At 54.0% G+C, this 27,513-nt stretch overlaps 2 protein-coding genes across 5 annotated transcripts in view; one reads left to right on the top strand and one right to left on the bottom strand.

Moving 5' to 3' along the window:
- BCKDHA (branched chain keto acid dehydrogenase E1 subunit alpha) overlaps positions 1 to 24,887 on the top strand; it is a 30,453-nt gene extending 5,566 nt beyond the window's left edge. The window contains exons 2-10 of one of the 4 annotated variants that reach the window (XM_058426279.1): positions 8,164 to 8,343; positions 8,451 to 8,537; positions 9,641 to 9,778; positions 14,066 to 14,174; positions 19,040 to 19,201; positions 22,057 to 22,260; positions 22,519 to 22,660; positions 22,888 to 23,059; positions 24,322 to 24,887. In XM_058426279.1, the coding sequence (XP_058282262.1) occupies positions 8,164 to 8,343; positions 8,451 to 8,537; positions 9,641 to 9,778; positions 14,066 to 14,174; positions 19,040 to 19,201; positions 22,057 to 22,260; positions 22,519 to 22,660; positions 22,888 to 23,059; positions 24,322 to 24,492 (1,365 nt within the window). In that variant the 3' untranslated portion in view covers positions 24,493 to 24,887. Of the gene's footprint in view, positions 1 to 8,163; positions 8,344 to 8,450; positions 8,538 to 9,640; positions 9,779 to 14,065; positions 14,175 to 19,039; positions 19,202 to 22,053; positions 22,261 to 22,518; positions 22,661 to 22,887; positions 23,060 to 24,321 lie in introns of all 4 variants that reach the window. The other 3 variants (XM_058426278.1, XR_009209275.1, XM_032172824.2) reach the window with 3 other exon arrangements.
- A 366-nt stretch (positions 24,888 to 25,253) lies between these two features.
- On the bottom strand, positions 25,254 to 26,872 carry B3GNT8 (UDP-GlcNAc:betaGal beta-1,3-N-acetylglucosaminyltransferase 8). The gene has a single exon (XM_032172826.2). The coding sequence runs from the start codon at positions 26,670 to 26,672 to the stop codon at positions 25,479 to 25,481; it is 1,194 nt and encodes a 397-aa protein (XP_032028717.1). The 5' UTR covers positions 26,673 to 26,872; the 3' UTR covers positions 25,254 to 25,478.
- Positions 26,873 to 27,513: the final 641 nt, after the last annotated feature.

Here is a 27,513-nt window from a genome sequence, read left to right as displayed (position 1 = left end):
GGTGCATGCCACCATGTCCAGCTAATTTTTATATTTTTAATAGAGACAGGGTTTCGCCATGTTGGCCAGGCTGGTCTCGAACTCTTGGCCTCAACTGATCTACCCACCTCAGCCTCCCAAAGTACTGGGGTTACAGGCGTGAGCCACCATGTGTGGCCGGGCAGGTGATTTTTCTTGTCTTTCCCCTCTTTCCACTTCAGTCCCCCTGGCCATCTTTCCCTTCCTTGAATGTGCCTCCTCCCACCTGGAGGCCTTTGTAGGTATGAAGTCCTTCAGATGATGGCTGACATGACACTTCCTCAGAGAAGCGTTCTAGACCCCAAACACCAGGTCTCTGTGAAACAGGGTCAGTGGTACCTGCCTAATCTGCATGCCTTTCCCTTCTCACAAGATATTCTGGGAAGGGGGGCTCAACTCTTTGCTGTGTTTGAGGGCAGAGTGCCTTTGAGCTCAGGAGAGAGTGGGTTTGGGTGGCCTTATCTACCCTAGATACGGAGGACTTGGAATTAACTGGCACCATCCACAAAGCCTTGCATGCACTGGACCTGCACAAGTTGCTTAGCGCTTGAGGTGGAGCCTCAGCTACCACTTGTCTTTGATGGAGTTGTGATAACAGTGCCTGCCCCGTCTGGATGCCTTATGGGTTCAGTGAGCACATAGGTATAAATAAAGTGCTTTGAGTGGCACCTTGGCATGTAGTTATTCTCTGATTGACCTGTAGCAGCCATGCCAGTCTTCAGAGTCCCAGGGCGCCAGGCTTTCTTCTCTTGCCTTGGAGCCTTGGTTGTTCCCTAGGACTGAAGTGTTCTGACCCCTCAGCTCAACTCCCCCTTCTCTAGGAAGCTTTCCCTGCTGTGCCATCTGATGCTGGTGCTTCCTGGAGGGGTACTATCTGATGCTAGCTGGTGAGGCATTCCTGCCAGAGCTGTGGCAGGTGCTTTCCCCACCTCTCCACCAGACTGTGAGGTGGATGCCATCTCCACGAGGGCACGCAGGTTCACAGAGACTGGCTCCTGTCCAAGGCCGCATGGCTGGAAAGAGACAGAACCAGATTCAAACACCGGCAGTTGAACCCTAGAGACCCTCATCCTACCACCCACGTGGGTAACCACTATACATCCTGCCTCTGAAATCTCCCGTTTTTTTTTATTTTAAAATTTTATGTGAGTATTTATGTATTTACTTATTTATTTGCTGTTGTTGTTACTGTTTTGAGACAGAGTCTTGCTCTGTTGTTGCCCAGGCTGGGGTGCAGTGGTGCGATCTTGGCTCACTGCAACCTCTGCCTTCTCGGCTCAAGCGATTCTCGTGCCTCAGTCTCCCGAGTAGCTGGGACTACAGACATGCACGACCATGCCTGGCTAATTTGTGTCTTTAGTAGAGATGGGGTTTCGCCATATTGGCCAGGCTGGTCTTGAACTCCTGGCTTCGAGTGAACTGCCTGCCCTGGCCTCCCAAAGTATTGAGATTATAAGTGTGAGCCACTGTGCCTGGCCAAAATTTTATTTATTTATTTATTTATTTATTTATTTATTTATTTATTTATTTATTATTATTATTTTTTTTTTGAGACGGAGTCTTGCTCTGTCACCCAGGCTGCAGTGCAGTGGCGCGATCTCGGCTCACTGCAAGCTCTGCCTCCCAGGTTGACGCCATTCTCCTGCCTCAGCCTCTGCGAGTAGCTGAGACTACAGGCGCCCACCACCACGCCCGGCTAATTTTTTGTATTTTTAGTAGAGACGGGGTTTTACCTTATTAGCCAGGATGGTCTCGATCTCCTGACCTCGTGATCCGCCCGCCTCGGCCTCCCAAAGTGCTGGGATTACAGGCGTGAGCCACTGCGCCTAGCCATATTATTTCTATGTTTTCATTTGGCTTATCTGTCAACTTGACACTTTTTTGGTTTTTTAGGCTAGTCAGGTGAAGCAATGTGAGTAAGATCACCTCTCCTGATTATAACTTGTGTGTTCAGTGTTTGTCATTCATCCCTCCCTGTCTCCAGCCTTCACAGCAAATGTTCAGTATCTGTTTAACAAGAACAATCATGAGAAATACTTACTCACTACTTGTGTTTATGAAACATTATGTGCCAGGCACTGGGCTGAGCAATCCACACAGGTCAACTCAGTTAATCCTCATGACAACCCCTCAGATAAGTACTTATACCACCCTCGGTGTACACAGGAGGAAACTGAGGCTCAGGGAGTTTTTCTTTAAAAACTTTTTCTTTTTTTTCCTTGAGACAGGTCTTACTTTGTCACCCGGGCTGGAATGCAGTGGCGTGATCTTGGCTCACTGCAGCCTCTTGGGCTCCAGCGATCCTCCCACCTCAGCCCCTCGAGTAATTGGGGAGTACAGGTGTGCACCACCATGCCCAGCTAATTTTTTGTAGGGATGGGGTCTTGCCATGTTATCCAGGCTGGCCTTGAACTCCTGGGCTCAATCAATCCACCCTCCTTGGCCTCCCAAAGTGCTGGTATTACAAGTGTGAACCACCACACCTGGCCTTAAATTTTATTTATTTATTTATTTATTTATTTTTGTAGAGATGAGGTCTCACTGTGTTTCCTAGGCTGGCCTCGAACTCCTGGACTCAAGCGATCCTCTTGCCTCAGCCTCCAGAGTAGCTAGAATTACAGACGTCTGCCACTGCACTTGGCTCAGGGAGTTTAAGTCACACAATCAGGCAGCAGTCTGCTCAGTTAGAGTCCGTGTGCTTAGCCATGGTGTCTTCAAGTGACTCCACCAGGGCCACCCCAGTACTTCCTGGGCAGACCAGACCATCCAGAGCGGGCAGGTTGTGCTTTCCTGCATGGTGGGAGAGGATGTGGCATGAAGCTTTGTGTAAATCTGTGCAGCCTCTGCCATTGTAAATCACTGGCCACCAGGACAGACTCCCCAACTCCCTTCCAAAAACTAGAGGAACAGATGGGTGGAGTCGCATCCTTCCTCTGCAGGCATTTGGCCACCCACTCCCGTTATGGAGCATTTCCTCAGGACCAGGCACAGTGCGGAGCCCTTTGCATAGCTCACTGATTGAGGCGGCAACCCTGGGGCTGGGGACTACCGTTATCTCCACCAGCCCAGCAAAGAGGGGAGGAGGGTACAGCCAAGGCCCAGCTCCAGCATATGGAGCACACTGGGGTACTGTGAAGATAGCTGTCCGGCCTCTAGAGGCTGACAGTCCTGCCCTGACACCGTGGTTTGTTCTCAGACTCTGGCCTCCCCCTCTTAGTGCCCGTCTGAAGACTTCAGCCTTCTGTCCTCTTCCATCAGCATGCTGTCTCCCCTGTGCCTCAGTCTCCCTCTCTGGAGTATCTGCTGGGGCCACAGTTTGGTTTTATTGTTCTTTGAGACAGGGTATCACTTTGTTGCCCAGACTGGAGTGCAGTGGTGCAGTCATGGCTCACTGCAGCCTTGACCTCCTGGGCTCAAGCCATCCTCTCACCTCAGGCTCCAGCAACCCCAGTATCTGGACTACATGTACATGCCACCATGCCCAGCTAATTTTTTTTTTTTTTTTAAGATAGAGTCTCATTCTTGTCACCCAGGCTGGAGTGCAATGGTGCCATCTCAGCTCACTGCAACCTCCGCCTCCCAGGTTCAAGCCATTCTCCTGCCTCAGCCTCCCAAGTAGCTGGGATTACAGGCAACTACCATCATGCATGGCTGTTTTTTGTATTTTTAGTAGAGACAGGGTTTCACCATGTTGGCCAGGCTGGTCTTGAACTCCTGACCTCAGGTAATCTGCCTGCCTTGGACTCCCAAAGTGCTGGGATTACAGGCGTGAGCCACCACACCCAGCCTTCCTGGCTAATTTAAAAATTTTTCAGAGACGGGGGTTTTGCCTAGGCTGGACTCACTATGTTACCTAGGCTGGTCTCGAACCACTGGCCTTAAGTGATCCTCCCACCTCAGCCTCCCAAAGTATTGGGATTACAGGCATGAGCCGCTGCACGTCGCCACAGTTTGATTTTAGAATCCACTTTAAGGTGCAGTTAGTTCTTCCCAGCTCCTCTTTTCCCCATCTCATACAGTGTGGTCACTTCCCTTTCTCCCACTTCTCACCTTCCTAGCTTTTGTTTTTCTCTCTCTCACCAAGTTTTGAGTATGTAATACATCCCAGATCGGTGCTGAACCCCTTGTGTGAGTTAACTTAGCAACTTTTCACGTGGTGTTCTGCAGCCTTCTTACAGATAAGGAAATTGAGAGAGGTGAAGTGTTTTTGCAGAGAGCCACACAATGAGCTAAGAAATTAGAACCCAGGGCAGTTAAACTCCAGAGCCATAACCGCCCATTCATGCGTTCACTCAGGAATTCCCTCTTGAGTGCCTGCTGTGAAGGCAACCTGGACGCTGTCTCTGCCTTCCTGGGATTGTGGTGTGTGTGGGAGACAGACACGAAACAAAGGAATCTTCTAGGTCAGTGTCTGGCTGTGCTGGGTACTCAGAAGGGGGAAGCACTGTGCTGCAAGAGGCCGGCTGTTTTCTCCTCACAAGGGGAGGCCTGTGGTGACATTGCCAGGCCTGAATCTGCCCTGCCATTGGGAGTGTTAATTTCCTCACGACTACAAATGCAAATAAATACACACACTGAACATGCTACCCCGCTAGAACTGTGGACGGCTTGTTCACTGCAGTTAAAGGAAGACGGAGGGACACATTTGAGCACGCATGTGTGAGATCCAGCTTGTGGCAAACCCTGCCTTTCTTTAACATCTGTGGGAAGTGAAGCCACCATTACTGACCTCTGAGGAATCCCGGGAGTAGTGGGAAGAAAAGTTGCAGATGTTTGAAAATCAGGCTGCAGGGGCAATTGGGGTGAGGAGCATGGACGTCTAGGAGCCTGAATCTCAGCCTTGCCCAGGTTGGAAGCCCAGTTCTGATGTAATTTTTTTTTTTTTTTTTTTGAGACAGGGTCTCACTTTGTTCCCCAGGCTGGAGTGCGGTGGCACAATCTCAGCTCACTACAGCCTCATCCTTCCAGGTTCAAGCAGTCCTCCTGCCTCAGCCTCCCAAGTAGCTGGGACCACAGGCATGTGTCACCACGCCTTTCTAATGTTTTTATTTTTTTATGGAGACAGGGTTTTTCACTGTTGCCCAGGCTGGTCTCAAAACTCCTGAGCTCATGTGATCCTCCTGCCTTGGCCTTCCAAAGTGCTAGGATTACAGGCGTAAGCCACCGTGCCCAGCACCCACCCCCCTTTTTTTTTTAAAATTTGTGGTTTGATGCAGGTTATTTTACCTCCCCAGGCCTCGGTTTCCTCATCTACTCAAGGGCAATGGCAGATAATCAACCTCACAGATTCCCAGAGGAGTTAGTAGGCTTGTGCATGCCAGGCTCAGCTGGCTTACAGCAGGTGCTTCATAAGGGGGAGCTATTGCAACGCCTCGGCTGGTTCTAGGCTGCCTAGCTCCAGAGCTAAGAGTCCCAGTGGGTTCATATCCCTTTGAGCATTTATAGGCTTCTCACAGGTCTCCTGGGCTTTCTTAGCCATTCCTCATCCGACCTGAGGAGGTGTGATGTCCTTGCAGGGCTTCTCCAGCCCCTCTGAACTTTTTTTGTTTGAGACAGCATCTTGCTCTGTTGCCCAGGCTGGAGTGCAGTGGTGTGATCATGGCTTACTGCAGCCTCCACCTCCTGGGCTCAAGCAATTCTCCCACCTCAGCCTTCCAAGTAGCTGGGACTATAGGTGCATGTTACCATGCTTGAGTAATTTTTAAAATTTTTTGTGGAAATGTGATCTCAGGCCAGTCTTGAACTCCTGGGCTCAAGTAATCCTTGAGCCCAAAGTGTTGGGATTACAGATATGAGCCACCTTTCCAGGCCCTGAGCTCCTTCTGTCTTCCATGAAGGACACACTATTCCTCGCCTTTTGTCTTTTTGTGTGTGTGTGGCAGGGTCTCTGTTGCCCAGGCTGGGATGTGTTGGTGCGATCTGGGCTTACTGCAACCTCCGCCTCCGGATTCAAGTGATTCTCCTGCCTCAGCCTCTTGAGTAGCTGGGATTACAGGTGTGCGCAACCACGTCCAGCTAATTTTTGTACTTTTGGTAGACGTGGGGTTTCACCATGTTGGCCAGGCTGGTCTCAGCCTCCTGAACTGTTGGGATTATAGGAGTGAGCCACTGTGCCTGGCTACTTTTTGTCTTTTGCAAGACATTCTCCCCTTGCCGAGAATGCGCTTTCCCTGCCTCCTGGTTATCCCTCAGGTTTCAGCTCTAACATCGCTTCCCCCGGGAAGCCTTACTCTCGCTTTCTTCTGCTATAGGATAATATGAACCACTGTCATTGTTACTTGTTCAGTGTCTGCCCTCCCTGCTAGGCAGCAAGGACAGATATCTTGCCTGTCTTAGGTCCCCAGAACCCAGCACAGGGCTTGGAACATGTCAGGTGCTCAAATATTTGTTGAATGATTCAGTCTGGACTCGCAGAGGGAGCTGGGACCGGAGCAGAGTGACACTGAAGCGTATGTAGCAGTTTGCCAGGTGATAGGGAAAGAGACCTCGTAAAGCAAGCAGAGATGAGAGGAGAAATGAGAATAGCTGAGATTGTTTTTTTTTTTTTTTTTTTTTTTTTTTTTGGAGACGGAGTCTCGCTCTATCGCCCAGGCTGGAGTGCAGTGGCGCAATCTCGGCTCACTGCAAGCTCCGCCTCCTGGGTTCACGCCATTCTCCTGCCTCAGCCTCTCCGAGTAGCTGGGACTACAGGCGCCCGCCACCACGCCCGGCTAATTTTTTGTATTTTTAGTAGAGACGGGGTTTCACCGTGGTCTCGATCTCCCGACCTCGTGATCCGCCCGCCTCGGCCTCCCAAAGTGCTGGGATTACAAGCGTGAGCCACCGCGCCCGGCTGCTGAGATTGTTTTGAGCATTTGTTATGTGGCTTACAGATACTTTGCTGAACATTTTATTCACATGATCTTGTTTAAGCCTCTCATTTCCATGAGGGGTTCTCCATTTTTATAGACAAGGAAGAGGACACATGGAGAGGGGAAGTTACTTTGCCATATCACCCTCTAAGGGATTTTTTTTTTTTTTTTTTTTTTTGAGATGGAGTCTCACTGTCACCAGCTAGAGTGCTGTGGCGCAATCTTGGCTCACTGCAACCCCCACCTCCCAGGTTCAAGTGGTTCTCTTGCCTCAGCCTCCTGAGTAGCTGGGACTACAGGCATGTGCCACCACATCCGGCTAATTTTTCTATTTTTAGTGGGTACAGGGTTTCGCCATGTTGGCCACATTGATCTCGAACTCCTGACCTCAAGTGAGATTCGCCTGCCTCGGCCTCCTAAAGGCAATAAGGGATTAGAACCTAGGCAGTCTGACTCTTTTTTTTTTTTTTTTTTTTGAGACGGAGTCTTGCTCTGTTGCCCAGGCTGGAGTGCAGTGGCGCAGTCTTGGCTCACTGCAAGCTCCGCCTCCCAGGTTCACGCCATTCTCCTGCCTCAGCCTCTCCGAGTAGCTGAGACTACAGGCGCCTGCCACCACGCCCGGCTAATTTTTTGTATTTTTAGTAGAGACGGGGTTTCACTGTGGTCTCGATCTCCTGACCTCGTGATCCTCCCGCCTCGGCCTCCCAAAGTGCTGGGATTACAAGCGTGAGCCACCGTGCCCGGCCGGCAGTCTGACTCTTAAGAGCTCAAAGACTTAAGCTCTGTCCTGAGTAGCTTCGCTGGTGTATGGTATAGGGATCAGAAGAGAGCTGGTCTGGATGCCTAGAGGGCATCCTGCAGTGGGCATGTGTGTCTGTGGTCACAGTGGGAGAGAGAGAGGAGGGGGCATCTGTGGCCAGAATGGGGAGGTCTCGAATGCCAGGATGAAGAGTTTGGGCCTGTGGTAATGAGAATAGTAATAGCTACCAGTTCTTGACTTGCCAGCCACTTTATTGAGTCATTTAATCTTACAACAGTTCTATGGGATAGGTGTTACTGTTTTCATCCCAGTTTTTCAGATGGGGAAACTGAGACACAGAAGTCGTAGTCAGTTACCCAAGGTGTCGCAGTGAGAAAGTGCTGGAGTTGGGGCTCAGACCCTGCGAGTCAGGCCCAAGAGTTCACTGGGGCCATGTGCTCAACCGCCATGCCGCCTGCCTGCCGCCGGGGTTGAGCCAGCGGAAACCCGGGTGCTGCTTCTGATGCAGGCGGTCTCCTCTGCTCTCTTCCCCAGCACCCCCACAGGCAGCAGCAGCAGTTCTCATCTCTGGATGACAAGCCCCAGTTCCCAGGGGCCTCGGCAGAGTTTATAGACAAGTTGGAATTCATCCAGCCCAACGTCATCTCTGGAATCCCCATCTACCGCGTCATGGACCGGCAAGGCCAGATCATCAACCCCAGCGAGGACCCCCACGTGAGAGGCGGCCTCCCCGACTTCCCTTGCCCCCCCACGCCCAGGCCCCTTGCCTGTCTCCTCTCTGGTCCCAACCACCCCACATCTGTCTGTGCCTCCACCTGCAGCTGCCGAAGGAGAAGGTGCTGAAGCTCTATAAGAGCATGACACTGCTTAACACCATGGACCGCATCCTCTATGAGTCTCAGCGGCAGGTGCGTGGGGACAGGACTGGGGCGGGGGGCTGGAATTACCTGAGGTCCTCTACCTGTGTTTGGGCCAAAGGATGGCTCTCAAGGAGGAGAGATTCTTTTTTGGGGGTTCCATAGAGTTCTGAAGGTTCTCTTGGGAATCTGGAGGAAAAGTGTGAGAGCAGTCCTGCCTTAGGGCAGAAGGATGGACCTGATCACTAAAAAACACCTACCATGTGCCTGGCTGGGGGCTCGCCTAGGTGGGGAGAGGGCAGGGAGAAGGCCTGACAGCCCTTCCTCTTGGAAACGCACAGTCCTGAGAAACAGGGTGGGTCCCCAGTGCTTCTTGGAGTGCTCCAGGGGACCGTCCTAGGCCCATGTGAAATGGGCTGTTATCCCCTGATAAATCCTAGTATCAGGGACAAGGATCCAGTCAAGCCAGTGTCAACAAAGAGGGAAGTTACTGACTCCAATGACTATACATCCAGAGGGTCCTGTTTTGGGGCACAGCTGGATCCAGGAGGCTCAAAAGCTGTCATTAGACCTTCTCTCTCTCTGTTCTTCTTTGCCTTGGCTTTCTTTCTCTTCAAGCGGTGGTAGGCTCTGGCAGCTCCTGGCTCATGGAGAGGAGGCAGAGAGAAAGGGTGTAGGGTACAGGCTCTGAAGCAAGTCTGTAAGACTGAAGTTCTAGTTCTGCCCCTTTCCAGCTCTGTAGTCGTGGGAAAGTTGTTTAAAACCTCAGTGCTTCAGTTTTCTATTTTATTTTATTTTTTAAATTTTATTTATTTCTTATTTTATTTTTTGAGACAGAGTCTAGTTGTGTTGCCCAGGCTGGAGTGCAGTGGCATGATCTTGGCTCACTGCAACCTCTGCCTCCTGTGTTGAAGTGATTCTCCTGTCTCAGCCTCTTGAGTAGCTGGGATTACAGGCACCCGCCACCACACCCCGCTAATTTTTGTATTTTTAGTAGAGATGGGGTTTCGTCACGTTGGCCAGGCTGGTCTCAAACTCCTGACCTCAGGTGATTTGCCTGCCTCATCCTCCCAAAGTACTGGAATTACAGGCATATACCACTGCACCTGGCCTAGTTTGTTTTACTTATTTCATTTTATTGTATTATTTTACAGGGTCTCACTCTGTCTCCCAGGCTGTTGTGTGGTGGCGCACTTGTAGCTCACTGTAGCCATGACCTCCTGGGCTCAAGCAATCCTCCTGCCTTGGCCTCCCTAACAGCTGAAACTATAGGCACGGACCACCATCCCCAGCTAATGTTTTTAACTTTTTGTAGAGATGGGATCTTGCTTTGTTGCCCAGGCTGGTCTTGAACTCCTGGGCTCAAGTGATCCTCCCACCTTGGCACCTCCCAAAGTGCCATTGCACCCAGCTTCAGTTTTCTTATCTGTACCTACCTCATGAGGTTGGTGTGAGGCTTGATGGTGGCATATGTAATGGCCTTAGGAACAGCAAAACTGGCATTTAGCTACCACTTAATATTAGCTTCTTCTTATTTATGATGACCCTATCCACCTTGCAATTATTATCCTTTTCACTTAGCAGTGGAAAGAGAATGGTCCTTAATGGTTCAGCACAAGGCCCGGAGGTGGCAGTCAGTGGCCAAGCTTTGGTCATAGACCCTGTCATGAACCAATAACTGTGACTGATTGGCCAAGCCCAGGCTATGTGCCCCCCGCAGGAACTGAGAGAGTAGAGGAGTAGAGTTCATCTCCCAGGCCACAGAGATGGAGGGCGGGGCTGGGGGGTTCCTCTGAGAAAAGTGGGAAGCTTGTTGGGCAGGCAGGCCCTCGGATGTCCGCCATTCTCATGGGGTCAGGACCTCTCCCAGGCTTGGGAATTTGCATTTGTGTCAGGCGCCCAGGTGACCCTGCTGTGGACCCTGCGTGGATTCAGGCAGGCATCCCACTCCCAGACTTTCTCACTCACAGGAACCCCATGCGTGGGTTTGCCGAGTTAGGGTAGTGTCTTCACCCTGCCCAGAAACTTCCCTGGGCATCCAGCACCCACAGGAGCAAGTCCAGCCCTTCCTGGCCACCCTGCCTGCCTGTTCTCCTGTGGCCTCGGTGCTTTCTGCTCCTCTCTCCACAGCCTCAGTGCCAGGCCACACCACCCCTGCACGCGTAGGCTCCCTCCTGCCCGGCTGTGAGCTGCGCACACAGGCTTTGGAGTCCAATGGACTTGGGTCCAGTCACAGCTGTGACTTCGGACAGGTGATTTTTCTTGTCTTTGCCTCAGTTTCCTCATTGTTTTAAAGAATGAGGCTAACGATAGAACCACCCTGGAGGGTAGGGATAGAAATTCTGTGAGTCACAGCAAGTAGGGTTCGTGCCCATTGGCTGACATAGAGGAAGCCCTCAGTAAGGTCACCTCACCCGTCACCGTGCACCCTGCTTCTATTAGGACTGTGTTCAGCTGTGAATTACAGACCTCTTTCCCACTCCAAAAAAAAAAAAAAAAACCCAAAAAACCCAAACCCTAACAAATAAAAACAAAAGCAGTAGCCTATACAGATGAGTAATTTCTTCTTTTGAATAAAAGAAACCTGGGCCGGGCCCAGTGGCTCATAGTAATCCCACCACTTTGGGAGGCCAAGGTGCGTGGATCACCTGAGGTCAGGAGTTCGAGATCAGCCTGGCCAACATGGCAAAACCCCATCTCTACTAAAAGTACATAAATTACCCTGATGTGGTGGTGCATGCCTGTAGTCCCAGCTACTCAGGAGGCTGAGGTGGGAGAATCACTTAAGCCTGGGAGGCAGACGTTGCAGTGAGCCAAGATTGCGCCACTGTATTCCGGCCTGAGTGACAGAGGGAGACTTCGTCTCAAAAAAAATAAAAGAATCTGGAAACAGGTGCTCTGGGGCAGGTCTGGTGGCACCATGATGTCATTGGACACCCAGTTCTCTTTCATTGCTTAGATCCGCCACTCATAGCATTGGCTTCTACCTTCTCTGAGTTCCCCTCATGAGCCAAAATGGTTGCTGAAGCTCTCTCCATCACATCTCATTCCAGGCAGGAAGTAGAGGGAAGGTGGAAGGCCAGACATGGCACATCCCAGCTATCCCACACCCCCACCTTTATAGAGCTTTCTGAGTAGTCCCACCTAGTGACATCTGCATACATTTCATGGGCCACTCCTAGCTGCAGGGGAGACTGAGAAATGTATTAATAATCCTTTAGTCCTGGCAGTTGCTGCCTGCGGGAGATTGAGACCTCTGTTAACAGAGGAGGGGAATAGGATACTGGGAAGGCAACCAGGAGCCTCTGCCAGTAGCCCCGAGTCCTGATCCTCAGGGGGCTGGTCGCAGGCTCCTCCCCACGCTAACCTGGACAGTCCTGCCAGGCCCTCAGTACTCAGCACCGCCCACTCACTTGGCACTGGAATGTGCATTAACTTTTAATTGGCTCCCCACTTAGAAGAAAGCACACATTCATCAGTTTACCCCACAGCAACGGGAAAGCCAGGCCTGGGAACACATGGAGGAGGGCGCCACCGAGCTGCGAGGAGCATTGGCCCCGGGGTGTCCCTCAGGGTTCTGGCCAGGCTGCCTTTGTTCCGCTTTACACATGGCCCTGTGTGATCTCATGTCCATCCGTATGCCAGGGCTGCCCAGAGCCCCAGCCAGACTGCTTTTCAGAGCCCTGCTTGGCTTCTTGCCCTGGATGTCCCACAGCAAACTAATCCTGTCTGAACTTGACCTCGACATCTTCCTCCCAGGCATGCTCCTTTGCCTCACCTAGTCTGTTTCTCAGTGAAGAGCACCAGCATTCACCCGCTCGCCCACACCAGAAACCTCTTCTCATCCCTGTCTCCTCCCTCCCCCTTGCTATCCGTTTCTCCCCTCTCATTCCCTCTGTCTGTAGATACTTCTTCTTCTTTTTTTTTTTTTTTTACTTTTGAGACAGTTTTGCTCTTGTTGCCCAGGCTGGAGTGCAATGGCATGATCTCGGCTCACCGCCTCCCTGGTTCAAGTGATTCTCCTGTCTCAGCCTCCCGAGTAGCTGGGATTACAGGCATGCACCACCACACCTGGCTAATTTTGTATTTTTAGTAGAGATGGGGTTTCTCCATGTTGGTCAGGCTGGTCTCGAACTCGCAACCTCAGGTGATCTGCCTGCCTCGGCCTCCCAAAATGGTAGGATTATAGGTGTGAGCCACTGCACCCAGCTGTAGATATTTCTTTTCTTTTATGTTATTTTTATTTATTTATTTAGAGACGGAGTCTACCTCTGTCGCCCAGGCTGGAGTGCAGTGGCGCAATCTTGGCTTACTACAACCTCCGCCTCCAGGTTCAAGAGCTTCTCCTGCCTCAGCCCCCCAAGTAGCAGGGATTACAGGCACCCACCACCACACTCGGCTAATTTTTGTATTTTTAGTAGAGATGGGGTTTCACTATATTGGCCAAGCCTGGTCTCGAACTCCTGACCTCAAGTGATCCATCTGCCTTGGCCTCCCAAAGTACTGGGATTACAGGTGTGAGCCACTGCACCTAGCCTGTCTGTAGATACTTCTTTAGGAACTGTTCAGCTGCTCAGCAGCACACTCTGAGACCCAGCTCCAGCCTCTCTCTGCTTCACTGTTGTTGGTGAGTTGGCCTTCATGCTCTGCTTGTGGCCTCGTGTTCACAGCATGGCTGCCGCATGTCCAGGCTTCATGGCTGTCTGCAAGGCAGGAAGAAGTAGGGAGTGGGTAGGGCTGGCACCAGCAGCAGTGGTCTCTTCTATCCAGAAAGCAAAAGCAGACTTCCACCGAAATCTCTGGCTAAAACTGTGTCCCACAGCTATCTCTGGCTGCAGGGGAGGCCAGGGACCTGAGCGCGTGTCTTTTTGAGGCTTAGGTTAGGGGATTTGGGAGAAGGGAACTGGGTACTGGTGTGGCCAGCTGACAGGGTCTGCTGCCCCCTAGCACAGCCAACTCAGCTTCCTCAGACACATCCACCTGCTCCTCTCCTGCCTCCCTCTGCTACCAAGCTGGGCCTCTGCCCCCTCTCTCCTGGCTTGCTGCAATCAGCCTTGATGACTCCATTTCCCTCACTGCAGCCTGAGAGCAATTCTAAAACACAGGTCTGACCACATTGCTCCCTTGAGAAGACTGTCGGCAGGTTACCACTATTCTCAGAGTAAAATCAATGTATCATTCCCTTTGTTATCTGGGTGCCACCTTCCTCTCCCTCCTCATCTTTCTCCACCCCTACCACTATATGTCCCAGCCCTTCTGGCCTCGTGGTCTATCATTCCCTCTGCCTGGAACCCTCCACCCACCCCATCTTTGCTCATCGGTCCTCGCCGATGCCCTTCCGTGGTGGAACAGGTGCTTCCTTTGGGCTCCTATGACAGCGACTCGATCCTTCTGGCAGTTCTAAGCAGTCTGGCAGTGTCTCCGTAAAGGCAGGAACCCCAGCATGGCCTGGCCCAGGACTGGCCTTCAGGAAGACTGCGAATTCATGGAGGTGTCAGAAGCTGGGCCGGGTTTGGATGGCTCTCTGTCATTGCCCAGCATAACCAAGTGTGGGTCCCCGGTCCCCTCTCCACCCCCAGGGCCGGATCTCCTTCTACATGACCAACTATGGTGAGGAAGGCACGCACGTGGGGAGTGCTGCCGCCCTGGACAACACGGATCTGGTGTTTGGCCAGTACCGGGAGGCAGGTACGTCTGTCCGTGGTTTGGCCCTGTGGTCCCCATTGAGGTGTACAATTTAGTTTTTCTGAATGTTCTTCCAGGAGCAGCACAGTGCCAGGAAGGTCTAAGGAGCTGGAAGAAGAGCTTTCCAAGCAAGAAAGAGACATGCCAGGGTCAGAACTCTGGAGGGGGCGGTCTTCCCACTCTGAAGGCCAGGAAGTGTAGTGGCTCAGGGTCTGTGCTCTTAACCCTTTGTTACCAGTTGTCAGGTTTCGGGCAAGTGACTTCCCTTCTCTGAGCCTCAGTTTTCTAATCTCCAGAAGAGGGATTATGATGGTACCTGCATCCAAGGGTCGCTGGGAGGACACAGTGAGGTCAGCATTTGCTGTGGGTGTGGCCTGTGCTGGAGACCCTGTCTGCCTGGTGCAGTGATCGCCTGGCCCCTCCTCAGGTGCTGTATCCTTCAGGGAGCAGGAGCAGGTGGAAGAACCTTGACAGACCTGAGTGCGGTGCAAGATCAGAGGGGCCCGGCAGGCCCGGATGAGTGAAAGGAAGGAAGGGTCAAAGACCAGGAATGAAGAAAATCATTGAGCAGGAATGAGTGCCTGGGAGCGAAGGAGTGAGCCCAGGGAGCAGTGAGTGGGGTGTTCCAGGGAGCTTGTTGGTGTGGGGCCCTGCATGGGGACTACCCTCTGAGTGTCAGCGAGCACTGATAGGGCCAGGAAGGCACATCTTAACCCTTTGTCTTAGACGCTGTGCAGCCTGGGGCAAGTTGCTTAACTGCCCTGTGCCTCTGTTTCCTCATTCGTAAGGGGGATGGTAGCCCTTCCTAAGACAGCTGTTGAGGGGAGTCTTGGGGCAGTTGGCACAGTGCCCTCAGCACAGAGTAAGCGCTCAGGGCCAGGGGTTGGTGTCATGATCGGGTACTCGCCCTGGGACAGCCCTTCAGCTGGGCCAGACCATGTGGCTCTAGAAGGGCAAACGCCCTGTGGTGTTTGTCTGAGGTTGAGTGTCAACCGTGCAGAAAAAGATTTCCAGACACCAGGCAGCAAGCCGGGCCCCCGCCACCTGTGCTGAGCACTGCACCTGTTTTTGCTGAAGGGGTCTCTTGTGAGGGCACGAGGCAGGACCGAGCAAGCCTCATGGGAATCATGGGAGAGCTGGCCGCCTCTGCAGGAATGACTGTCCAGCACTGAGGGTCAGCAAAAGTGTCTGGGCAGCTGCAAATGGGACTCGTGCAGAGGCAGCATGGTGCAGGGTAAGGAGTTGAGTCAGACCCACTCTGGGCTTCACTTGGCGGGCCACTTGCCTTGGTGATGCTGTCTGTCGTCTGTGAAGTGAGAAGAGTGGTCTTCATCATGATAGGCAGCGCTTCCCTGGGCTCTTGACACCAGAGTGCTGTTCTTTTTTTCTTCTCCTTTTTTTTTTTTGAATTGGAGTCTCGCTCTGTTGCCCAGGCTGGAGTGCAGTGGCGTGATCTCGGCTCACTGCAAGCTCCGCCTCCCGGGTTCACGCCATTCTCCTGCCTCACCCTCCCGAGTAGCTGGGACTACAGGCGCCCGCCACCACGCCTGGCTAATTTTTTGTATTTTTAGTAGAGGCAGGGTTTTGCTGTGTTAGCCAGGATGGTCTTGATCTCCTGACCTCGAGATCCGCCCTCCTCCGCCTCCCAAAGTGCTGGGATTACAGGCATGAGTCACCGCGCCTGGCCCTTTTTTTTTTTTTTTTTTTGAGGTGGAGTCTCACTCTGTCGCCCAGGCTGGAGTGCCGTGGCACAGTCTTGGCTCACTGCAACCTCTGCCTCCCAGGTTCAGGTGATTCTTCTGCCTCAGCCTCCCGAGTAGCTGGAATTACAGGCATGCACCACCATGCCTGGCTAATTTCTGTATTTTTAGTAGAGACGGGGTTTCACCACGTTGGTCAGGCTGGTTTCAAACTCCTGACCTCAAGTGACTCATTTGCCTTGGCTTCCCAAAGTGCTGGGGATTACAGGCGTGAGCCACCGCGCCTGGCCAGCCAAGGTGCTGTTATAAGTGCTCTTTAGCCTTGGAGACTGTCATTTCCCCTCACTGCATTGCAGAGCGAGGGCACACTGGGTGAGGTTAGGGCAGGCCCCAATGATGTTGCCTCATTGAGGCACCTCCCCCATCCATGTGAGGCAGGAGAGGCAGGCATTACTGTCAACTCTAAAAGCCAGGTAAGAACCTGAGTCAACAGAGGTGAGGTCATGGGCCCAGGCCACGTTCTCCTAAGGAATGGAGCCGAGTCTTTTCATGGCAGTCTGACCCAGAGACAGCTCTTGCTGTTTCCCACCCTTGGCTGTCTTCCCAGGGCTATATGTGGAGTATCAGTGGTGGCACCGGCAGGGAGTGGCGCCCAGTGAAAAGGAGTGTTAAGAGGAAGCAGGTGCCAGATGCAGTGGCTCACGCCTGTAATCCCAGCACTTTGGGAGGCCGAGGTGGGAGGATTGCTTGAGCGCAGGAGTTTGATACCAGTCTGGGCAACATGGCGAGACCCCCATCACTAAAAAATTAAAAAATTAGCCAGGTGTGGTGGTGCACACCTGTAGTCCCAGCTACTCAAGAGGCTGAGTGGGAGGATTGCTTGAGCCTGGGAGTTCAAGACTTCAGTGAGCTATGATTCCACCACCGATCTCCAGTTTGGGTGACAGAGTGAGATCCTGTCTCAGACCAACAAGAAAAGAGGTGGCAGGTGTCAAGCAAGAGTAGCAGTTCCCACTGGACCTGGAGTTTCCTGGTGCAAATCAGCCTGTGAATCTATATTTTCTTTTTCTTCAAGACGGGGTCTCACTCTGTCACCCAGGTTGAAGTGCAGTGGCATGATCTCAGCTCACTGCAACCTCTGCCTCAGGATCAAGTGATCCTCCCACCTCAGCCCCCTGAAGAGCTGGTACCACAGGTGCACGCCGCCACACCTGGCTAATTTTTTTTAAATTTTTGGTAGAGACAGGGTTTCGCTGTGTTGCCCAGGCTGGTCTCAAACTCCTGAGCTCAGGCAATCCACCTGCCTCACCCTTCCAAAGTGCTAGGATTACAGGCACGAGCCACTGAGCCTGACAAGTTTGTACTTTTAGCACGTTCCCCTGCCCCTGCCCAGTCCTTCTCACATGGGTGGACCCAGTACCACATTCTGAGAAAGCCTGATTCCAAGATCCTGTATCAGTGCCTTGGACCTTCTTTGACCCTCTACAAGGCCTTTTTTTCCCTCCTTAACCAGAGCAACTCCTGTTTCCATCTGTTACATATGCAGCACAGCGACATGTGGATTTGTATTATGTCCATTCAAAAGCATGTGTCAGAAAATACCAGTAAACCTGTATTAAAGTTCAATGTTGAAGTAATGCTAGACACCCTCAACTCTAACTAAAATATCAACAAGTGGGCCGGGCGCGGTGGCTCACACTTGTAATTGCAGCACTTTGGGAGGCTGAGGCGGGTGGATCACCTGAGGTCGGGAGTTTGAGACCAGCCTGACCAACATGGAGAAACCCCGTCTGTACTGAAAATACAAAAATTAGCTGGATGTGGTGGCGCATGCCTGTAATCCCAGCTACTCAGGAGACTGAGGCAGGAGAATCGCTTGAACCGGGGAGGCAGAGGTTGCAGTGAGCCAATATTGCGCCATTGCATTCCGGGCAACAAGAGCAAAACTCTGTCTCAAAAAAAAAAAAAAAAAAAAAAAGCCAGATGTAGTGGCACACACCTGGAATCCCAGCTATTTGGGAGGCTGAGGCACAAGAATTGCTTGAACCTGGAAGGCGGAGGTTGCCGTGAGCTCAGATTGCGCCACTGCACGCCAGCCTGGGTGGCTGAGCCAGACTCTGTCTCAAAAAAAAAAAAAAAAAAAAAAGATAACTGCTGTGTGTAATGTGATCCCCATTAAATTTCTATCTAAAGACTGGGTTCTGCGGTAAAGAAAGGGTTTGGAAAGCACTGTACTAGAGAGCTCCCTCTGAGTAATGTTCCCGCTCTGAGTGCTTGCAGCATTGATCCACAGCGCTGCCCCAAATGTGTGGGTGTGAAGATTGTCCCACTATCCAGGCGGGGCAAAGAGCTTGTCCGAGGGCAATCACAAACCCCCTTCTGTCTTCTAACTCAGGAGGAAGGGCCCCCTTCACCTGGAGCGGTTCCCTTTGATGGGGAGGTCGGTGTTCACCAGAGGTTTTGTTTGAAGAAAAGGTGTTACTGCCATACGTGGGTTAGAGTACTTCTTCTGTAGTCCAGAAGTTGTAAATTAGTGGTCTGTGCTCTTATTTGGTTCATAATGATGAATTTTTTTTTTTTTTTCGAGACAGGGTCTTGCTCTGTAGCCCAGATTGGAGTGCAGTGGCACAATCTCAGCTGCCTGCAGCCTTGAACTTCTGGGCTGAAGCAATCCTCTGCCTCAGCCTCCCAAGTAGCTGGAACCATAGGCACACATCACCATGCCTGGCTAATGTTTTGATTTTTTTTTTCTTTGTAGAAGCAAGGCCTCACTGTGTTGCCCAGGCTGGTCTCCAACTCCTGGGCTCAAGCAATCCTCCAACGTCAGCCTCCCAAAGTGCTGGGATTACAGGCATGAGCCACCATGCCTGGCCATAGTAATGATTTATGGTCAGAATAGTTCTTAAAGGTAATTGAATTAGTTGAAAGCACTTAAAGACCACACAGTATCTCACTAAGAGAAAGAAAGAAAAAGGCTAGATTTCTGCTTTCTTTTGAAAAATCAGACTGGCCTTGCTGGGCAGAGTCAGTCAGTCTGAACATCAGTCTCCCTCTTAAAACAAGCCCGAGCTTTCCTGTCTGCTTACCGGCATGCTGCAGGTCACCCACAGGGCTGATCTGACCCCCTGTACTGCCCACTCGGCTAACCATTGCCTCCTCCCCTCCTAGGTGTGCTGATGTATCGGGACTACCCCCTGGAACTATTCATGGCCCAGTGCTATGGCAACATCAGTGACTTGGGCAAGGGGCGCCAGATGCCCGTCCACTACGGCTGCAAGGAACGCCACTTCGTCACTATCTCCTCTCCACTGGCCACGCAGATCCCTCAGGGTGAGGATGCATGCCCTGTACCTTGCACATATGCAGACCAGTGTCACACCCCTATCCAGGCCTCAGCTCTTCTGCCTCCCTTCTGGGTGGAATTCTGGGTTGGTGACACCACTAGAGCCCTGGTCTGTGCTCCAGACTTCTTTTTTCTTTTTTAAGATGGAGTCTTGCACTGTTGCGCAGGCTAGAGTGCAGTGGTGCAATCACAGCTCACTGCAGCCTCCTTCTCCCAGGTTCAAGCAATTCTCCTGCCTCAGCCTCCCGATTAGCTGAGACTACAGGTGTGCACCACCAGGCCCAGCTAATTTTTGTATTTTTAATAGAGACAGGGTTTCACCGTGTTGGTCAGGTTGGTCTCAAACTCCTGGCCTCAGGTGATCCACCCGCCTCAGCCTCTCAAAGTGCTGGGATTACAGGCATAAGCCATTGTACCCAGCCCACCTTTTTTTTTTTTTTTTGTCTGAGACAGGGTGTCACTCTCGTCAGCCAGGTTGGGGTGCAATGGTGCGATCTCGGCTCACTGTAACCTCCACCTCCCAGGCTCAAGTGATTCTCCTGCCTTAGCCTCCTGAGTAGCTGGGATTATGGGCATATGCCATTGTGCTTGGCTAATTTTTTGTATTTTTTTTAGAGATAAGGTTTCACCATGTTGGCCAGGCTGGTCTTGAACCTGAGTTCAAGTTATCTGCCCGTCTTGGCCTCTCAAAGTGCTGGGATTACAGATGTGAGCCACTGCACCCGGCCTGTGTTCCAGACTTTGTATGCACCTCTTGTCTGGGACCCTTCAGAAGAGGGCTGTGTTGCTGCCCCCATCCCATTCAGGGGCCTGAAGCCCGTGTGACCACATGCCCACTGCATTTGTCTGCTCACAAACATAGCCAACGTGTGCACCAGGTTACACTGTGCCAATGCTTCACGTTCATCATCTAATAGGACCTTCATTGTGGCCATGGGGACAGAGGTTATTATTTGCTCTTGTTCCTGTTTTCAAGAGCAGGATGCCCGTGTTTTATGTGTATGTGAGAGAGAGCAAGCAAGTGGGAAAAAAAAAGTGCAGGAGCCTGGTCAACATGGCAAAGCCCTGTCCCTACTAAACATACAAAAATTAGCTTGGCATGGTGGCGCACACCTGTAATCCTAGCTACTCGGGAGACTGAAGCAGGAGGATCGCTTGAACCTGGGAGGCAGAGTTTGCAGTGAGCCGAGATCGTGCCATTGCACTCTAGCCAAAGTGAGATCCTGTCTCAAAAAAAAAAAAAAAAAAAAAAGGAAATGGAAGTCAAAGAGGGAAGTCACTCGCTAACGGTCATATGGCACAGAGGGAGAGGAGCAGGGACTCAAGTCATGGACTGTGTGCCTCCAGAGCCTGGGTTCTTGGCCCTGACCTTTGTCTGCCTCAGTCCTCAGAGTCAAGCAAGCTTCCCCAAAGCTTACTGTAGGTGCCCTGAAGCCCCTTCCCTTATAAGAGGCTTGTTTGGGAAGCAAACCCACTGGGTGCCAGGCCTGCACCCTCATAGTGTGAAGAACAAGGAATCGGAGCCCCTTCCTGCCCTCCGGGGCCTGTAGCCTGATCTAGGGTTGGTCTGGGCTCTGGCTTCTTTGCCCTAGGGCAGCCGAGATGCATGCGTTTGTGTCTCTCCAGGCCTCAGCACTGTGCCCAGCACAGCAGAAGGCTCCACACCCCTTAGCTCATAGTGTTCTTCTGTTGGGGAACAAGAAGCAGTTTGAGCCTCTTAGGTGGGAGGTGGGCAGGGAAGCTTTCTCAGAGGAGGGGGCATTTAGGGGGCATTTGAGCTAAAGGTAATAGGGTTTCCACAAGGCTGGGGCCTGGCCCTAACCTTCCCTCTGGGTCCCTGCTAAGTCACTTCAAATGCACGAAGTTCCTGCAGTGTGCCGGTGCCACTCCAAGTGCAGCGAACAAAAGCAACGCAAACCTCAGCCCTCCTGGTGCTGCCATCGTGGTGGGGGAGACGGACAGTCACAAAGATGGAGAGGGAACTCCTGGAGTATATGAGGGTGGGGGTCCTGTAGGGAGCAGTCAAGCCAGCGGGGTGTGGTGCACTGTGGGGTGGCTAGGGGCGTCACTAGAGTGACACCGAAGCATGGACCAGAGGATGTGAGGGAGGGAGCTGTGTGGTGTCTTGAGGCAGGTGTGAGCCTGGCGTGTTTGAGGAGCCGGGAGGAGCCCAGAGGGGCAGGTGGGGAGTGAGCGGGTGTGGGGTGAGCGGGTGTGGAGTGAGCAGGTGTGGAGTGAGCGGGTGTGGAGTGAGCGGGTGTGGGGTGGTTGGAGGTAAAGTCCAGGAGGTGGTGGGGGGGTGCAGATGGTGCAGGTTGGGTGGGGCCTCAAGGCCTTTGCCTTTTGCAGGGATGTTGACTTTTACTCAAAGTGGAACAGGAGCCGTGGGTGGGGAGGAGTCTGCTCCTCCTTGGCCTGGCTCACCTCTTCATGGAATCCACGGGCTGCCCTGTGGGTAAGGGATTGGGCAGTGTGTGAAGGGCTAGTAAGGAGGCTGCTCGGTAACTTGGGCTTGACCAGGGTGGTGCGGAGCAGGAGGTAAGGGGGGTCAGGTTCTGAAGGTGGAGTAGATGTGGGGAATGGCGGGAAGTTTGGCTTGGAGATGATACCGGAGTCTTCAGCCTGAGCAGTTGGAAGGGTGGAGTTGCTTTCAGCTGAGGGAGAAGAGACCTGGGTGGGCAGATGCTGGGGTGCATCAGGAGCTGAGGTGTTTCCTTTCCCCTTGAAGCCTGGTGACTGCTGGCCTGAGCCGCGCTCGAGCCCTGGGTCATGTGAGTGTGAATGAGTGTGAGTGCGTGTGAGTCTCCGCCCCTGCTCACCACCCTCTCATCCCCTGCAGCAGTGGGGGCGGCCTATGCAGCCAAGCGGGCCAACGCCAACAGGGTGGTCATCTGTTACTTTGGCGAGGGGGCGGCCAGCGAAGGGGACGCCCATGCCGGCTTCAACTTCGCTGCCACACTTGAGTGCCCCATCATCTTCTTCTGCCGGAACAATGGCTACGCCATCTCCACGCCCACCTCCGAGCAGTATCGCGGCGATGGCATTGGTATGGGCTCTGCTGGCTGCTCCCCACCCCGCTGGGATCATCTCCTTCCCTCCCCAGTCCTGCCACCTTCCTGCCACCCCTGCTCTCCTTCCTGGTTCTCGTCCTGTGTCCTGTGGTGTCTGGCACTTGGTCAGCCACAGGAGTCGAGGTCCCGAGCACTCAGCCTTGCTCTCTGTCCTCTCCCTGCTCATCCCCTTGGCCTCGTGCATGTTCCTCATCTCAGCCCTGGCCTGACCCGCCTTCTCTGTGTCCCCACAGCAGCACGAGGCCCTGGGTATGGCATCATGTCAATCCGCGTGGATGGTAATGATGTGTTTGCTGTGTACAATGCCACAAAGGAGGCCCGACGCCGGGCTGTGGCAGAGAACCAGCCCTTCCTCATCGAGGCCATGACCTACAGGTGCCTGCCGCTCCCCTGTCAGCACCCCCACAGCGCTGACAGCCACCGTAGCATCTTCCTCATATCGATCACTGTCTCCAAAACATGGCCTTATCACCTGATGTTGCATCTCCCCCTTGCCTTTATTCTGTTTCCACTCCTCCTTCCCTAGTCCATTCCCCATCCTCCCTCCTGACCCCCACTCCAGGGAGCCCCACACTGACCTGGGGCCCCTTGCCCCTGTGCAGGATTGGGCACCACAGCACCAGTGACGACAGTTCAGCGTACCGCTCAGTGGACGAGGTCAATTACTGGGACAAGCAGGACCACCCCATCTCCCGGCTGCGGCACTACCTGCTGAGCCAAGGCTGGTGGGATGAGGAGCAGGAGAAGGCCTGGAGGAAGCAGTCCCGCAAGAAGGTGAGGGTGCCCCACCCGGGAGGGTGTGCTGAGGGCTGCTGCGGCCTGCAGAGCCCGGGAAGGATTTGCAGAACACCGAACTGGGAGGCTCAGGGATAACCCCAGTCTCAGATGTGGCCTGTGGAGCCAGGCTGCTGGGGCCATGTGTGTCCTGGCTCTGTGTCCTTGGCATGTTGCCCTCCACTTCCTTGTCTTTGAAAGGGGATGCTGGTGGTGCCCATTTCAGAAACTCGTTTGAGGCTGGGCATGGTGGCTCACACCTGTAATCCCAGCACTTTGGGAGGCCAAGGTGGCAGATACTTGAGGTCAGGAGCTCGAGAACAGCCTGGCCAACATGGTCAAACCCTGTCTCTACTAAAAATACAAAAATTAGGGCTGGGTGCAGTGGCTCACGCCTGTCATCCCAGCACCTTGGGAGGCCAAGGCAGACGGATCACCTGAGGTCAGGAGTTTGAGACCAGCCTGGCCAACATGGCGAAACCTCGTCTCTAATAAAAATACAAAAACTAGCCGGGCATGGTGGCGGGTGCCTGTAATCCCAGCTACTTGGGAGGCTGAGGCAGGAGAATTGCTTGAACCTGGGAGGTAGAGGTTGCAGTGAGCTGAGATCGTACCATTGCACTCCAGCCTGGGCAACAAGAGTGAGACTCCATCTCAAAAAAAAAAATTAGCCAGGCGTGGTGGTGCGCGCCTGTAGTCCAAGCTACTCGGGAAGGTGAGGCAGAAGAATCGCTTGAACCTGGGAGGCAGAACTTGCAGTGATTGGAGATGGTGCCACTGCACTCCAGCCTGGGCAACAGAGCGAGACTATCTCTTAAAAAAAAAAAAAAGAAGCTGGTTTGAGGATTAGGTGGCAAACCGTGGTGGAGTGTACATGCCCTGCCCAGAGTCAGTGTGCCACCCTCCCTGGCCTGGTTATTAGGAGCCAGGGCCCGTGCAGCCCAGTGGTGAGGGCAGCACCCGGCATAGGGCAGCACCGTGCATCCTGTCCCTGCCCTTCTCTGTGCCTCAGTTTCCTCATTGCTTAGTTGCCTACCTCTTAGGGCTGCTGAAAGCCTTAAATGATTCCACACACTTGCATAGTACCTGATCCCTGCTGGGATTTGGGGTTTTTATTACACCTCTGCTAGGATAATCATTTCCATTGTCCAGGTGGGAACACAAAGGCTTGGAGTGGTTGACTCCTTGCCGAGGCCTCGCAGGAGGAGGCAGGGTCCTGCATGGGAGGCCGGCTGCCTGCCCACTGCCCCATGTCCCCACAGGTGATGGAGGCCTTTGAGCAGGCTGAGCGGAAGCCCAAACCCAACCCCAACCTGCTCTTCTCAGACGTTTATCAAGAGATGCCCACCCAGCTCCGCAAGCAGCAGGAGTCCCTGGCCCGCCACCTGCAGACCTACGGGGAGCACTACCCACTGGAGCACTTCGATAAGTGAGGCCTGCTCAGCCCACCCCCACCCGCCCTCAGCTACCCCGAGAGGTAGCCCCACTCTAAGGGGAGCAGGGGGACCTGGCAGCACGCCACCTTCTTCCCCAGCCAGCTCCCTCTAAAATACTCAGCGGCCAGGGCGGCTGCCACTCTTCACCCCTGCGCCTCCAGGCTGTTACATTTGTCAGGGGACAGTATCTGCAGCAGTTGCTGAGGCTCAGTCAGCCCCTTCTTCACCTGTTGTTACAGTGCCTTCTCCCAGGGGCTGGGTGAGGGCACATCCAGGACTAGAAGCCCCTCTGGGCATGGGGTGGACATGGCAGGTCAGCCTGTGGAGCTTGCGCAGGTGTGAGTGGCCAGCAGAGGTCACGAATAAACTGCATCTCTGCGCCTGGCTCTCTACCACCTCTGGTCTCTGTTTCCTGGAGTTTGGGCCACCCCAAACTCCAGGTGGTGATTTGAGGCCACCCCCAGCTTCTCCACCTTACATAAATAAGGTCAAGGCCCTTGAGATACCTACTTCCCCCGGAAACTTCTGCAAGCTGGAAGGTTAGCTCCAGCAGACAGGATGGGGGTGGGGGGTCCTCCAGAGATGGCTCTCTCACAGAATGGGGCAAGCCTGCTGTCCAGCAGAGTGATGGGGAGCCCAGTGGAGCTAGCCCTGCCTAGCAAGGGTGCAGGGGAGCATCCAGGATAAAGGTTAGGGTGTAGCCAAGCCCTGCTTCCCACCACTCCAGGGCCCCACAGATGCAAAAACAACCCCAGGCCTCAGAGTGGGGACTGTATGTTGTTCAAAAACAAAAAGTAGGCAAAAACAGTCCACCACCCCATCTTTCCTGCCCAGGCCCCTGGCTGGGGAGGCCAAGGAGTGGCTTAAGTTGTCTAGCTTCTGGGCCCTCCTCCCTCCCATCAAGACCTGGAAGGAGGGGCTGAGCCAGGGGCAGGCCCCAGAGGCCCAGGCCAGGTCAGCACCTCCGCCCTCCCCACCAAGAGTCAGCACTGGAGCGCTGGGTCTTGCAGTTGTTTCCAGAGCCGAATGCTGGCCTGGGGGCCCAGGGGCCGTACCAGCAGCAGGTTGCGGAAAGCGCAGTGGTCCACAGTGCGGTCTGTTGGCCAGGCTGTGAGGAAGCCTGGGTGGGCCTGGGGCACCAGGCCCAGGGCTCGGATGCAAAGGCCAGAGTAGACGTCCTCAAAGGGGAAGGGTGCCACACGGGCTGCTGCCCGCAGCAGCCAGGGTGCCAGGCGCCCGGCAATGACATAGCCACCCCCGCTTGCATAGGCTGGGTAGCCACCTTCAAAGAAGGACTCGGGCACGTAGAAGGGTCCTCCTGGCTTCCGGAGAGGCATGGCCTGGGTAAAGACCTCACCCAGGTAGAGGCTTCGGGCTGAGGCAGGTGGCAGGGCCCGCAGGTGAGCCAGCAGGGCAGGGGTGTGCACAAAGGCATCGTCCTGAGCTCGCAAGACGAAACTCACGGTGGGGCAGTGGCGGCCCAGCCAGGCCAGCAGCAGCAGGTCTTTGAGCGTCTGGTTGAATGGGACGTCGAGGAAGTCCCAGAGCAGCAGGTCACTGTAGCGACGGCTCTCCCAGGCCACTAGTGAGTCTAGGTCAGGCCCCGCCTCACCCACCGGAGACCCTAGCAGGAAGAGCAGCCGGATTCCTGGAGCTGGACTGCCCCACGTCTCCCTCACGGCCTGTCGTTCTGCAAAGCGCCCTGGTTCTGACTTGACGGCCAATAGCAGGTAGGGGACATCAGTATCTGAGCAGCTGGAGACTTGGCCGCCACCACCTCCAGGCAGCCACTGTGGGAAGCTCCGGCAGGCTGCTGACAGCAGGAAGCGGCGGAGGTCCTTAGGGTAGGAGGCGAAGTCAGGTATCTCAGCAGCGGCGGCGGCCCCCCAAGCCTGGCAGCCCCCCGTTTCAGTGCCGTCCCCACTGGGCAGGGACCCCAGCCGCCACTGCTGCTGGTTCCAGTAAGCGAAGGGCAGCGGGACAGTCTGGCCGAGGCGGGTGGAGAGGTTGGCAGGTAGGGTGGGCTCAGGGTTGGCTGGCGTGGGGCCTGGCGGGGTGCCCCGGGGGCTGGGGTAGGCCTTGCTGAGCCGGGACTCAGATGTCCACTCGATGTACACTTTGAGGCCAAGGAGTGTGAGCAGTGCTGACAGGCAGAGAAGGCACTTGGGGCAGCGCATGACCTGGCCCAGGGAAGGGGCGGCCGCGGGAGCTACAAGGGAGCCACAGGGGAGCCACGGAGGCCATTGGGGTGTGGGGATGGGCCTCCAGAGAGGGCCCAGCCAGGCCCCAGGCAGTAAACTTCACAATCTCCCATAGTCCCCGCCAATCCCCATAACAGCTTCTCTCAGTCCCAGATCCTAAACGGCTCCCCTGACCCAGGGACCCCGTTGGTCCTTATTCCTAGACCTAGGAATCCCCCATTCCAATCCCGTACCAGCACCCTGTTCTTCCCACTCCATGAAAATGCTTCCACCTTCCTAAGAACCCAAGGGTCTACCTCTTCCCTGTCTCCATCTAGGACAAGGGACCTTGCCGTCTATCTCCTCCCTCTCCCTCCATTTATCGCCCTCACCAGGAAATCAGGAGCACGATTCCTAGCTCCCTGGAGTTAGAAACCCAGCCTGCCTCCCGCAACATCCCCACCCCAGGGACTGGGGAACCAGGGATCCCATGCCTTTTTACCTCTGGGTCTGGCTCCCACCAGCTCCGGGTGCCGGCCTCAGGTCAGGCCTCCCTCAGCTCCCTCTGATCTGCCTGCCCCAGCCTCTGCGTTGTCGACCGACCGGCCGGGCCCAGCCCTGCCCAGCCAGTCCAGAGGGGCGGGGAGGGGAGTGGAGCGGGAGCAGGGAGGGCCCCAGGGGCCGGGGCGGGGCTGAGGCAGGAGGGAGGGAGGGAGGGAGGGAGGAGGGCAGGAGGCCGACCTGAGAGATGGGGCTCTGGCGTGTTAGGGCTGGTTTCTGGTGAGACAGCTGGGAAGGGTGCAGGGGGCAGCCACAGAAACAAGATGGGGGCTTTTCG

This window comes from Hylobates moloch, unplaced genomic scaffold (assembly GCF_009828535.3).
Source record: "Hylobates moloch isolate HMO894 unplaced genomic scaffold, HMol_V3 SCAFFOLD_13, whole genome shotgun sequence".
Lineage (NCBI taxonomy): Eukaryota > Metazoa > Chordata > Mammalia > Primates > Hylobatidae > Hylobates > Hylobates moloch.
This window is presented reverse-complemented; position numbering and strand designations above follow the sequence as displayed.